This window comes from Dermacentor variabilis, chromosome 1, assembly GCF_050947875.1.
Source record: "Dermacentor variabilis isolate Ectoservices chromosome 1, ASM5094787v1, whole genome shotgun sequence".
NCBI lineage: Eukaryota > Metazoa > Arthropoda > Arachnida > Ixodida > Ixodidae > Dermacentor > Dermacentor variabilis.
In genome coordinates this window covers 26,322,255-26,335,601 of record NC_134568.1, presented here as the reverse complement: position 1 = coordinate 26,335,601, position 13,347 = coordinate 26,322,255, and the positions used below count along the sequence as shown (strand labels likewise).

General features: G+C 47.7%; 1 protein-coding gene across 1 annotated transcript; it reads left to right on the top strand.

Moving 5' to 3' along the window:
• The first annotated feature begins 3,445 nt into the window (after positions 1 to 3,445).
• On the top strand, positions 3,446 to 5,862 carry LOC142570514 (uncharacterized). Its single transcript, XM_075678892.1, has one exon. The coding sequence runs from the start codon at positions 3,483 to 3,485 to the stop codon at positions 5,709 to 5,711; it is 2,229 nt and encodes a 742-aa protein (XP_075535007.1). The 5' UTR covers positions 3,446 to 3,482; the 3' UTR covers positions 5,712 to 5,862.
• The last annotated feature ends 7,485 nt before the right edge of the window (positions 5,863 to 13,347 follow it).

The window sequence follows — 13,347 nt, the reverse complement described above, 5'->3', positions numbered from 1 at the left end:
AGAACGGTTCTCGCAAGTTATTCCTATGAAGGCCAGCTAGTTGGATTTATTGACTTAGCCTCGCACATTGACGACGGCTTTGAATATGCCATTTTCCTCGACTATTCGAAGGCATTGGATTGGGTCCCACACTGTAGGCTGTTATGAAAGCTATAGGAACATCTTAACATCGAGCCTAACACGCATGCGTTGGCTAAAGAGCTGCTAACGTCACGCAAGGAAGTCACATATAAATTCCTTATGAATTAATTTCTCCTTATGAAAACGTATCAGGCATTCCCCAAAGCAGCGTGATTTGCCCTCTACGCTTCTTAGTTTAAATTGCATGTCACCCAACAGTTTCTTCCCGAACACTTCTTTTCGCAGACTACTGCGCAATATATTGTATCATTTCCTTCTAATAGCGACCGCCGCTAGCCCTCCAGTCTGACTCGTATGCAGTCACCACGTGGGGCTTCTTTTGGCTATTGACACTAAACAACTGTAAAACTAAAGCGGTGTCGTTTACAAAGCACATTCGTAGAATTCTCACTTTCTAGACGCTGAACAACAGTGCCAAAGAACTTACTGATAATTAGAAATACCTTATGTCTGCATATGCAGCTCAATTAAACATGGAAATATCATATTAATCTCCCCCTTTCCCTAGCCTATTATCACGTGGTCTTTTTTTTAGACGAAGCCTCAAACAAGCTCCAGTAAACGTTCGAAAGCTGACAAGACGTTCAGCCGAAATTGAGTAGGCATTAGTTATTTGCGACCCGAAGCAAACACACATTATTAACGATATTGAATCCCAACATAACCAGACTATTCATTTTGTTATTGCGGCAGCAATCATAGGGACATTCCAGGCTACTTTCTGCAGTCATCATCGTCGTCGGCGCGATGTTCTGTATAAAGTACAAGAGTGACAAGATCTCATCGCGCGCCGTGTGCTGCAAGTGTGAGGAAAAGCGGGCGAGCATTGAACCATTAGGATGTTGGCTTGATGCGCAACGGCTTTCCGCTCTCCCAGTGTTGTGCAAGCGAAATGGGGGGGGGGGGGAGAAAGGTGAGCGCGCGTTTCTTCTAAGCAGGCCGTTGCTACGCGCGGCGCACCTGAGCACGGCTGTGCGAGCCTTTCAGGTAATCTGCGGCAGATTGGCGAGCCGAGATGGCTGGTAGCTTCGTGTACACCGTGTTCCCGCGTGCCTATTGTTGGAGGTCGCGTGATAAAGTTTTGGATACTCGTTGAAGCAAGAGGCAGCACAAAGCGTTCGCTCGCCGCTGCTTTCGCTCTTCATCGCGCCAGCATGGTGACAACAAATGTCGGCGGTGATCACATGCTATCTGTTCACGTTTGCCTGTGCACACGTGCAACGTGCTTTTTAATTGGGAAGCGATTGTTTAGTGAAATTTATACGCCCTGTAAGAACTATGACTCTTACTTCTCGTAGTTGTAATACTTTGCTATCACTTCGTCTTTCTGGCGAAACTGCAACTACCTCTGAATATTAACGTACGCAAGCATAACAGCGTTAACCTTTTCAGGCGCTGTATACACGCTTGTGCACGTCAAGATTGTGCATCAACAGCAACGGCACTGATGAAAGCAATATTTAATATGTGTCAGATATATTTTGAAGCAGTTATTGTAGTTGTGCTGCAACCTTCAATAACATGTGCAATATGTTTTAGTTCAACGGGTAGGAATGTAGATGGCTAGGTATGTTTGTTCGGTGTGAGTATGCTGTTGTATGTAGCGCGTTCACTTCTGTCATTGTTCTTCGCGATGTGTTGAACCAGAAATATTAAAGTGCCTCGATAGGTGCTTTTCAAGCCTGCTAGAGATGAAATAGTTGTTCTCATATCTGATATTCCTGCAGCGAGTTTTTCGCACGGAATCCACATTCTTTAAACTTGACAAAACTCACTAACTTCAATATTCCTAATGTATTCTGCAGCTGCACGATTTTTATTGTCCTGAAGATGTAAGAGATGTGGTGGAAGTAAGCTTTAACCCAACAGTCAGTGGACGCTTGAACAGGTTAAAAGAACCTGTCGACGTCAGAGGTTTATCAGTATACATGGCGCCAACTTTCGCGCTTAATTACCCCCATTTCACAAGCTTTATGATAACTCATCGCTTCATGACTTCGTTCAACCGGCAGCTCTTAAAGCACCGAGACCATCGAAACAAAATAAAGCATCTGATATGTTGCACATACCATGAGAGGTTGCAGTGACCTTCCCTCGAACGTCACCATCGAAACAGACATAGCTAAATTCCAAGAACTTATACGCATTCATAACACCTATGCTGCCTTTCGACATGGCTCCAATCAAGTCTTTTGTATTGTTTCCAATATTTCTTTATTGTATTCGTTCTATGTGAATGCTCCTGATACGTATTTTTTTCCTGGCGTTAGATTTTCATTAGCGTGTTTTTCGGTCTCTATGAAAGCTAGATTATTCCATGATAGTGTTGTGACTGCCCCTATCTGACACATGATATGACCTCAGAGGTACAATGAATAAAACAATACACAAATAAGAGCCGAAGAAAAGACAACTTAGGTTTCAGGAAATTTTACTATGTAGCAGTGGCGCATATGAGAATAATTAAAAAAAGCAGTGGACGTACCTGCACTGAGGTTTCGGCACAAAATAAAAACTGCATGGCTGTTCTTCACTTTCGCTTCTTGTAATAAACCACCTAGTGCTAAATTGATGAAAATAGTTGTGAAGTAATTTAAAGCCGACAACTGGTCTAGTAGGAATACCTACGTTTCAGGAATTTGCTCAGTTTTAAAGAAACAGGATAAAGAAGACGAAAGAGCACGTAGGATGGCTGGTACAGCATCCTATTTTATATTTATTTATTTATTTTTATTTTTAATCATAACATGAGAAGCCAACAAACAAGCACACCAAGGAAAACATAAGGGAAACTACTTGTACTTAGTAATTGAATTAAAGAAATGATAAATTAATGGCAATGAAAGTGCATGAAAAAAACAACTTGCCGCGGGTGAAGAACGGTCCCACGTCTTCGCATTACGCGTGCGATGCATTTGCACGCGTATGCGAAGACGTGAGATCGTTCTGTTAAGCTCAAACGACGTTAGAATTGATGCTGCGGTGCGTCTCTTTCGCCGACGAGGTAGCTATGCATGGTTGGGTGTCATATCGACGCTCGAAAATTCAGACCGGGCAATAATAAACGCCGCTGCACCACCCTACACGAACTTTTACTGTGTAAAGCTGCTTTAGAGGTCTCCATTAGTGCTACGACACACTGCTACACCTCGTATGATATTGACTAAGGATAAATTTATACGCATGGATTGAATGTCGTACGTGAGTGTTTGTTGCGAATCTGTCTGTAATGAGGCAGGTTTCTTAACGTCCTTGAATCGCTCTTTTCTAGCATGATGGGCTCGGAACCACCAAGCTTGTGGAGTTACTGCTCCTCATTGAACCACCTCTGTCCAAAGCTGATGCCGGTCGCCAAGATCTACGCCGACCTGCGGTGGTCGACAACACCCTTTACCGCGAGAAGCGTGGTCTACAAGCTTGGCTGCTTGCAGGGTTCTGGGTCATCTGCTGACGGCGTCTGTCACGTCGTCGCGCAGCTGTCAACATGGAACGAAGCCCTCGTCTTCATCAACATGGAACTGCGCGAGGGTCCTCCCGGTCAACTTTCTCTACTGTGCCTCCCTGGCATATATGGCTCTTCTGGCGTGGAAGCGCGCGAGCGCCATGCGACCATCCTGGTTCACTGGCTGCTCACCGTCCACCGGTGTGTCACAAGCGTTGAACTAGACGACAACGTGATCCCCAATTTCTCAGCTTACTTCCCACTGTACTGCGACGCCCTTCAACGCAGTGTTAGCGTAAGGGACCTCAAAGTGTCTGCGTGGGGCTGCAGTCGCGATGCATCTAGGTCTCTCGTCAATTCCATCATCAGCATGCGACACCTCGAAGTGTTCCGCTGCGAAGCACTCGATCTCTCCTCTCAGGACTTCATACAGTACCTCGAATCAAATGTCACTTTGAAAGAGCTTTCCGTGGCGTACGCTTTTCATAGTCCCGATAATCCCTCGGTACTTATGAATGCACTGCACATGAATAGTTGCGTAACACAGCTTTCAATTCACAGCGACTGTCTCGATGCAGATACCCAGGACTGGTTTGGCGAGTACATGGGACGAACTACGGCACTTCGCTACATTAAGATAACAAACTCTTCGCCTTGCTTTCCGCGCTCCTTGGTGCCAGTATTTCAGGCTGTATCAAACAACGAAAGCATCTTGAGGATTGACCTCATTTGGTTTAATCTAGGCATTGATGAAGCATGGTCTTTTGCCGATTTAATAAATGTGAATCATAATTTGAAGATCGTAAATTTCATCGGATGCCTGTGGAGCCTTTCAATGCATCCACACCAATATGCCTCCACCTGGACATACACCACGCTTGCAGTTGGCCACACAGACCGTCCAGCAAGGCGCACGGCTCCACTCGTCTGTGCTTTCGGACCCGAATGCTCTTTGGAGGAAATCACTCTCGACCTAAGATGCTTTACCGCTTACGATCAGAAGACCCTCCTCTACGCAGTCGCTGCGAATACTACTCTCAGGAAATTGAACGTGGAAAGGTTGGACTTCGCCAGCGCGAGTTCTCTGTACGAGGCCATCAGAGAAACGGGCACCACAGACAGGGTGCACTTTAACCTCGTCAAAGTGAGAGAGACAGAACTCGCTCGCGTGAAGACGTCCTGCGCAGAGGCCACTAAAATATCGCTCAATATAGGCGCCCGTGGCACGAGGGCGAGGCGAGAATGCTTGACAGTTCTGACGCTCTGCACCCACCTGACCGTACTCAACCTTAACATAGATAAGAGAGTTGGCAACGCAGAAGCGCACCTTCTCTCCATGTACCTAGGACAAAGCAAGTGTCTACGAGAATTTCGCATGTCGTTCTACGTTAGGCCTCGTGCTTTGCGAGACATCCTACGAGGACTCTCTAAGAACACTGCCTTGGAAAAGTTGGGCGTCACAAATTGCGTCCTTGACAAACAGAGTGCGGCATTACTTGCGAGTATAGTTGGGAATAGCGAAACTATCTGGCACTTTGAGTACGAAGCTTACTGCGTCGCTTCGTGCCGCCTTCTGCTTATTTACCTTGCCAAGTGCCTTCCATCTAACAATTCTCTGGTGTCACTGGAGATCAGCGAATACCGCGCGGTCATAAGGCACTCTACCGCTGTGAAGGACTTCGTCAGACGCAACGCAGCTCTCATTGATTGCGCCGCGCACTTCGTTCTCGGCACGAAAAACAAACACTTCGCCGAGGCCTTCGAACGTGTCGCGAATTGCCGTGGACTAGTGGCCAGAGTTCAAGAAATGGCCGCCGAGCCATGCGCTGATCGAGTGAAAGAAATGATACGAGATAACAGACACTGGCTGCTTGAAATGAAACCTTTCATGAAGATCACGGGTGTCGTCAAGAATGACTTGTCATGGGATGAGAGCGTCGAACCCCGAGAACGCTTGGAGATCCTGCCACCGGAGTGCTGGTTTCACGTTAGACAGTTCATCAAGGTTCGCGACGTCCTACGATGCACGCCTTCTACCAGCACGTGGCGCAAAAGGACGCTCCCGCGAGCCACTTCGGGTATACGTCGGTCCAAGCGGCCTTTGCTGCAAGCTGGAGGGCACCTGTAGCGAAATCTGCAAGTCTTGCAGGACATTCAGTGCGGATATTCAGTGGACATGCAACACGTGTGTTGACAATTGCTCTGAGACGCTTTTTAAATAGGAATATTTTATTGTGATTCGAGTCTTTATCAAATCTCAGGATTTTAAAGCGTTTACTGACAAAGCCCAATAAAATGAGCGAATTTTTTATAAGGCGAGTGGATTTCTTTGGCTATCCTACCTCCCCTTCTCAATTGGCTTCGATACGATGAGGGTTCAAATAATTCGGCAGACACGACTTTTTAGGTATGCGAATGCGAAAGCGTTACAGTCGCTTTGACGAAATGTTTCTTTTCACGAAATGTTCCTTCACCGCGCAATCTCTCCCCTGCGTTATAACTGCGCCTCGGTAAGGCCAAATGAAAACGCGTGAAGCGCCTCAACGCGCTCGCTTGCCCGCGAGGAGCTCAAACTCGAAGGACCACTAAGCGGCATTCATATGAACTTCAGTGTGTTTTTTATTTTATACACTCTTAGCGTGACGCCACCTGCTACACGTTGGCTGCGCCATCAGGTGCCCATCGACGCACGCGTTAAGCCACACATTCAGTTAGTCAGTTGGTTGCTACGTGACGTGCGCTACGACGCACGCAGTACGCACACATTAGAGGTTTAGAATACGGGCCCCAAGCGTTTGGCACCCCACAGAAATAGCGTCGAAGCCACTGCGCATGCGCGAGACGATTTGGGTTTTGCGTCGGGCACGCTGTTTCACTTATTTAGCGGGAGCCCCAAAAGCTTTCTCAAGAAAATGGCGGCACCCATTGCGACGGCTCTAACCTAGCACCAAACTGGGTTCGATTCGCGGTAACGCGTGAAGTTCGCAAGCTATATAGAAGTGACTGCGGTTATCGCTTTCTCTCAACTAGGGTGTGTTACGAAGATTTTAGACGCCACTGATTCCGTGCTCGATTGTTATTTCATGGCTCGTAGGCCTAATACGGCTTAACTTGGCTGGTGGAGACACCTAAAGCTGGCTACTCGAAACTAAGAGCAATTAATAATTTAATTGGAAATATAACCCCCAAATTGTGATTAAACGCGGAAACACGAATGTCAATTTTCATCATAAAGTGGCATATTTTAATTATTTACAATAGCCTTTTTTGACGCCGCAGTGGCGCTGCAAGCGAAGAGTCTATCGACAAACGCAAAGCTACATTCTAAAACTCTTCACTGCTGCGTGCCCCAACGTTGACACCCGGAAAGCTCTTAGGGGCCCCAAACTTTTGGGGCCCCTATTCTAAAACTCTATTTTGACAACCAGAATCGTGGAGCCGCCGTGGCGTCGGGGAAGCGTGCTCTTCTCGCACTGCGGAGGCCCGGGTTCGGTTCCCACCCAGACCGAAATTTACCAAATTTTCTTTTCCGGGGGAGCCACCCTGAAAAATTTGACGTCAATGCCAGTATTCTTTGATGTGGTTTTTTACTCTTTGCCGTCGGCCATTTTTGGTACCACCATGCGGTCGCGCCGCCGACTACAACACCGTATTTTCGCGTAATGGGTCATCTAATGCTTTTGCATCAAAGTAATTTCGCATATATGTATATGCCCAGCGAGGAATCGAACCCAAGCCGGAACCCGCAGCATGGTTAGCTATCATCGACGCTACTCCAACAGCGAAGGGGCGCTAATACGTGCAACGGTACAACGGAATTCAGCATCGCCGCCGACGTGCTAGCATGATGTCGACGCGCAAGCGCCGCGCGCGCTGTTCATGGTTAGGTCTGAAAATACGCGCGGTTGTTTTTAAAAGCGACGTAGCCAAACGTACGCACTTGCACGTTGCACTCAATCGACTTCAATGACACGCGCGGCTCATGCGTGGAAGGTGGGTCGCCAGAGACGCGCGGCGCGTTTGGCTGCAAAATCGACGAAGCCAAACGGACGCGCTCTCAAGATCATGCTCTGCTCAATCGGCTGTAATGAAATTTCAACAAAGTTTGTGAGCTCTGTGAATGGCTCTCTCGTGTAACGCAGATAATCATTCCAAATTGTATTCTGCCGGAACAGGAAATTCCAAGTCGTGAAAGCTTGATATTATTGTGAAAGCGTTGCCGATATATTAATCTACGTCCGCTGCTACTGTTTCACCTCACAAAAGTGAATAAGGCGTGCATGAGAGTACGAGCAAAGCTAAGGTACCAAATATCATTGTTGTTCCAGATATATATATACGGTTCTAAATCCCGAAGCGCTGTTTGGCCTTGGTTCCACTCAAATGATCCTGAACAATAAGACGATTTTAATGTCGCCTTCCATCATTGCGCATCCTTAACGTACGACACAGGACCTGCGATTAGCTTTGCTATAAGAATACTGTGCCACACCCCGTTTTCCTGCATTTGTTCATGTATTCAGACGAGCATTTCTCATTACTAAGGGGGTGATATTTTCTAATGAACTTCTTCTGGTTTTGTTTACGTTTATGCCGAGCATTCTGGAGCTTAAAAGATGGAGCCGATCATTTTATTTTGGCAGAATAAAAAGGCGAAACAACCTCTTGCACTTATTTGAAAAACGTCATATTAATTAGCATACTAGCGTGGTAATACTGGGTCGATACGAGACCGACAAGTCCGCTCGCGCCAACGAATGGCCAACGCTTCAGCACAGTCTGTCACTGGACAATTTTATCATACCAGGACGACAGCGACGCAGCTGACGAGCGCGGCACCGATAAAATCAGCGGGCCGACCATCGTTCGACAGAACCCCGCGCGATCTGCCGTCGAACCACCAACGCGACAGCCTCAGCTCCTTCGCTTGTATGTATAATTATTCGCGCTCAAAATGAGTCAAGACAGGCCTAAAGTTGAAACGCACAAGCTTGAGCCCTCTCAAATCGTGCACAAGTTTGAGTCACTGTTGATCCTGTTCATCGAAGGTTAGGCCTAGCGCAGTCGAGTTCGTGCATCCTCTACCGGAGGACCTGAACCGAAAAGTAAGCAGGAGCGCGATCGGATATCTTTGTTCGATACGCGTTTTGTTCGGTTGCTGCAACGTCACAAAGTGGCAGTATGCAAAATTTCTGAGAACGGGGCGGAGAGAGCAGCCAATCGGCAAGCGGTGAACTCCCCGGAAGTTTACTTTCCTGGTTTGTCGTCAGCTTGCAGACAGTGGGCCTCTTCGATTTTCGGAGTTCTGGCAGCCCGCTGGCAGCTAGATGGCAGCCAGTTAGTTCCGGTTCTGACAGGAAGTCACATGGGCTGGGACCCCAAGACAACCCGAACCTGCCCGAAGTTTGCAAAATCGAACGCCGGTACAGCTGGCCAAATGTAAACATGCTACCAGCATGGCAGCGCCCGTCGAGGCCGGCGCGCGCTCGGCGTAGTCGGCCCATTTATGCGTTGCCAGCTTGAAAATATATTGTTGCATTCAGGGATACGATCACTTTCGCGCGATTTCGCGCGACTCGGCGCAGGACGCGTACTCGGCCAATCTCGCTTGCGCAGCGCAACAGATGGCCTCCGACGCGGCGGATGAGAAGACGCGAAATCGTGATTGTATACTCGAAAGCGATAGCTGGAGGATCCCTGCTCGCAGCGATCACGTCGACCACCGGCGACATTTGATGAGTTGGCGTTGTGTCATCACAAGACATGAAAAAGCAGGTTATCGGGTACGTCTAGCTCATACGCATAAAATTTCGCGTCGACCTGCTTGGGCTTCGATTTCGTAAAGTTTGTTGTGGCTGATGGTACTTCTCATTTAAGGAGCTGGGGACGCGGCTGGCGCATGAAAATGCACGTCGCCTGTGACGAGCGAAACGTTTCACACGAAAAACAACATTGGTCGCAATCATGAGAGCAATAAGCCAATGTACGTGTGTCTAAATGTACCGAGTGCAATCAGTGTATTCTTAGATCAACGGCCTGCAGTTCGAACACATATCGGTTTCGAGCTGCCACAGCATACGACGGAGAGACGGAGCAAGCACGGGCTAGCTGCAAGGCCTTCGCTAACTGCAGAGAAAGGAGATATACATACGCGAGATATGTGAAAAGGAACGCCACCAGAGAAATACGAACCCAAAATGTACCGCAATGTGTGAGTGAGCGTTTACAACTTGCGTGGAACACGATGCAGATAACATGCACGCATGAGAGCGCGGCGCGCTGTTCACCGCCGCGAAGAAGCAATCAGCTGGGGACACGCACACAAAAGCTTCAAACGGTTCATCACGGCTCGTATCACACCGCTTCGCGATGCGGAACGGTGCGTTAGTACGTAAAAAACGCTAGAAGTAAGGAAATCCGAAGATGACCGTAGACGGTTGGCTGAGCGAGGTAAATTTAAGTCCTCAAGCACCCGCGTTGCAATCCGTGAAGTCCCCGTAAAGATGGCGGCGAGCGCCCATCGCCTCTTTTAGTCGTCTGCTAGCCAGAGAACTTCCAGAGAGCAGCCAGACCAAAATCGTCCTGGCAGGTTCTGGCAGCCCGCGGGTAGCCAGAACCGTCCAGCGCGAGCAAAACGAACGCCCGGCGGAAGTGCGTAGCGCGGTGGGCGGAGCAACCCGAGAAAAACGAAGACGCTCTGGCTGGCTCTGGCAGCCCGCGGGTAGCCAGAAGTGGAAAATCGAAGAAGCCCAGTATACTACAAATCGAAATGTTTCTCGTCTTCCAATGAATGAAATCTTTATCTAAAAAATGTATTTTTTTTTCTTCTCAAGCTAAAACACGTTTTCAAATAGTAGTATGTGTGACTACTGCATTTTATAACTATTAGTTTCTCTGCGTCGTTCCTATATAGGTGGTGTCGCGCACAGCGAGAAGAAAAAAGAAAAAGGGAAACGACGGGAACAGTGGCGCACTTTTCAAGAGGCAGCAACAACTATCAGTAGCTCGCTGGCACCGATGATGGTACCGATTTCCCCGCACATCTAACGCACTATTTGTTTCGAGAAACAAAAGCGACGCCGGAATTCGCTTTCTGTCATTTCTTCAAACGCGTTTCGTACCATCACCCGCTCTCCTTCATCCTCGAGCAACGCCAGCGCAATAACTTAAGTTCCCAACGCAAGCGCCATTTTTCTGGAATTAAACTATTGATTGGATCCGAACGTGCTATTCAGCTGCCGAAGCTGCCGTTTGGATCCAATCCAATCCATCAGGCGCGCCATGCGAAGCCGGTCTCGTGTAACGAGCGATGATCGCTCCAAACTTCCCAACTCCCGTCGCGTTCGGCGCCTAGCAGACGACGTGGTCGGTTGCGCGGTGATTGACAGGAGCTTGCCGTCATTTCGACGTCACCCAAAACGTGGCCGCGCCCCGCGGCTGGCGACGTCGGTGCGGAGTAGGCCAATCGCGCGCGCCGGTAACCGAACGAACGCGCCGAACAACGATCTCCGATCGCACCCCTGTTACGACGAAGGAAGCTGCTTTTATGGGTCAGTTATGGCCTTAGCGATCAGAAATCACGACTTATCTTCACTTCGCACGGCGTGCACACAACAAGCAGCGACGGCGACACAGCGATGTGCCTACATCGGTACGGCAACGTTCCCGTTAGCAGCTTCGGCCATAACATGCTAATGGACGACGACAAAAAAAAAGTTTGCGCAATTATTGTCTCATACCTTTTGCCCCAAGGTGCAAAACCAACTTGTTCGTGCGTCCATCTTAATACCTAAGCACATCTTTTCTCGATTTGCAGCTGCTACGGTAGGTCATCAGTGCGGAAAGCAAAATTGCTAGGGAAATAATAGGGGGTATCTTTACGACATCGACAGGAGAAAATGAAAGGCCGTCCGCAACGGCGTCTCCCGTAGACGCTGCGCGACGCTGAGAAAGCTTTATGGCGAGCCTCCTATCTAAATACATGAAAACTGAGAAATAGTTTTTCTCGGCAACCACAGCACAGAATTTCATGAGTTTTGCTGTATTTAAAGGAAAAATTTAAGGTATCGTTAGTGTTGGCTGCAAATTTTTGATTTGGGTCATCATTTTTTTTTTGGAAGTTGACAAAAATCGGATATTTGCAGAAAATGAAATTACCTGTAACTCAGCAATCAAAAAGGATATCGAAATTTTGTCAGTTGCACCTAAACGTACATGTAAAGCGGACAAAGCATATATTACACATGACTCTCAAAAATAGCACTAATTTGTGAGTAGAACTTTTGCGAAACCCTCGTATACAGTGTAATAAATTCATGTAAGATATAAATCGACATATCAAATTTGTCCACTTTGGATGCTTTGATGGATGTAGTTTACAGAAGAGCGGTGTCTATTCTAGATGCAGAGCGGCGAATTTGTAAGCTTGGTGCTTCTATTATTTTTTCATGCTTACTAATTTTCGAAGATATTTTTAAGGCATCGAGAAATAATTCGAAATTCTGCTTCTCACATTCACTAGAATCTGACATTCTCTTTGGAATGCAACAAATTTCATTAAAATCGATCAAGTGGTTATTTCAGAAAAGTGTTTTTGCGTTTTACATGTACTTGAATAGGCGACATTGGAGTTAGGCCCGAGCAAAAGCTGCTGCGATGTGCTTCCCACAGTTATCTTAGCCCGTTTATTTCGCAGCATTTAAAAAAAAAACAAAAAAAAAAACAAACCCGTGGCTCTCTTTCGGGAAGCTTCTGAAAAGCCCGGAATCAATCACCGCTGGGTTTGCCTCGTCGTGACTAAACGTTCAAGTAATTTCCAGCCGACGAGCGGCCGCTTTTTATCAAGAACACTGATAACGCCGCCGGGACGCGCTTTGTGGTGAAGTTCAATGCGCAGGGATAGCTTTTCCTTTATTTTTGCTTCGTTGACGTCATCACTACGTCACCTCAGGAAGTTTGAAAAGTTTAAGGTCACTGCGCCACGTGGTGGCACTCCCGTGAACTAACACCCTGATGTCCAGAAAAGCTCGATACGCTCAAAGCAGCGGCTGATAACAGACAGGGAAGTGGCACCACTATCTTTCCAGAATGTTAGATAGAACTCAACGGGTAACCCGTGCGACCCTGGGGCCGAGCCACGCTTCGTGGAATATAATGCCACCTTCATCTCATCAGCTGATGGTCGTGCAAAAAGACGGTCAGCGACCTCAGGTGGAACCTGAGGTAGCCCAGTAAGCATTTATACGTTGCCATGATCCATTTGCATAGCCATACGCACCATGTTTTCAAAATGCGATGCAAAGAGCGAATAATCACGCACGGGAGGAGACAACAGAACGTGCTCTTGGAGCCACAGAACCGAATGTATTCGACTGTCTAAAAAGCGAGTTTCTTGCAAAGCGCAGAACTTCAGGGTGTGCACACGGATTACGTCTGCATCGCCAAGCAGCTGCTGACAAAGACGACGTAGATCGCGCTTCAATGACCGCATCAGCGGAGTCAGTCGATTGACCCGAAGGACAATACGGAGCTTCGAGGCAGTATCCGCCAGTTCCTCTGACATATGTCATGTGAGTGCACGTCCTTCATCTGAACAATGCAGATGCCACTGCACCTTGAGCACGTGCCTCCCATGACTCGGGGTTAGATCTAGAAAGAGAGGCGTGCAAGACTCATGAGAACAAGAGCCCGAATGCGCGTGATGTAAAACACGGTTGTCGAGGCGCCAAGGTTTTACTGATGAGAAAGCAGGGAAGCAAACTTTA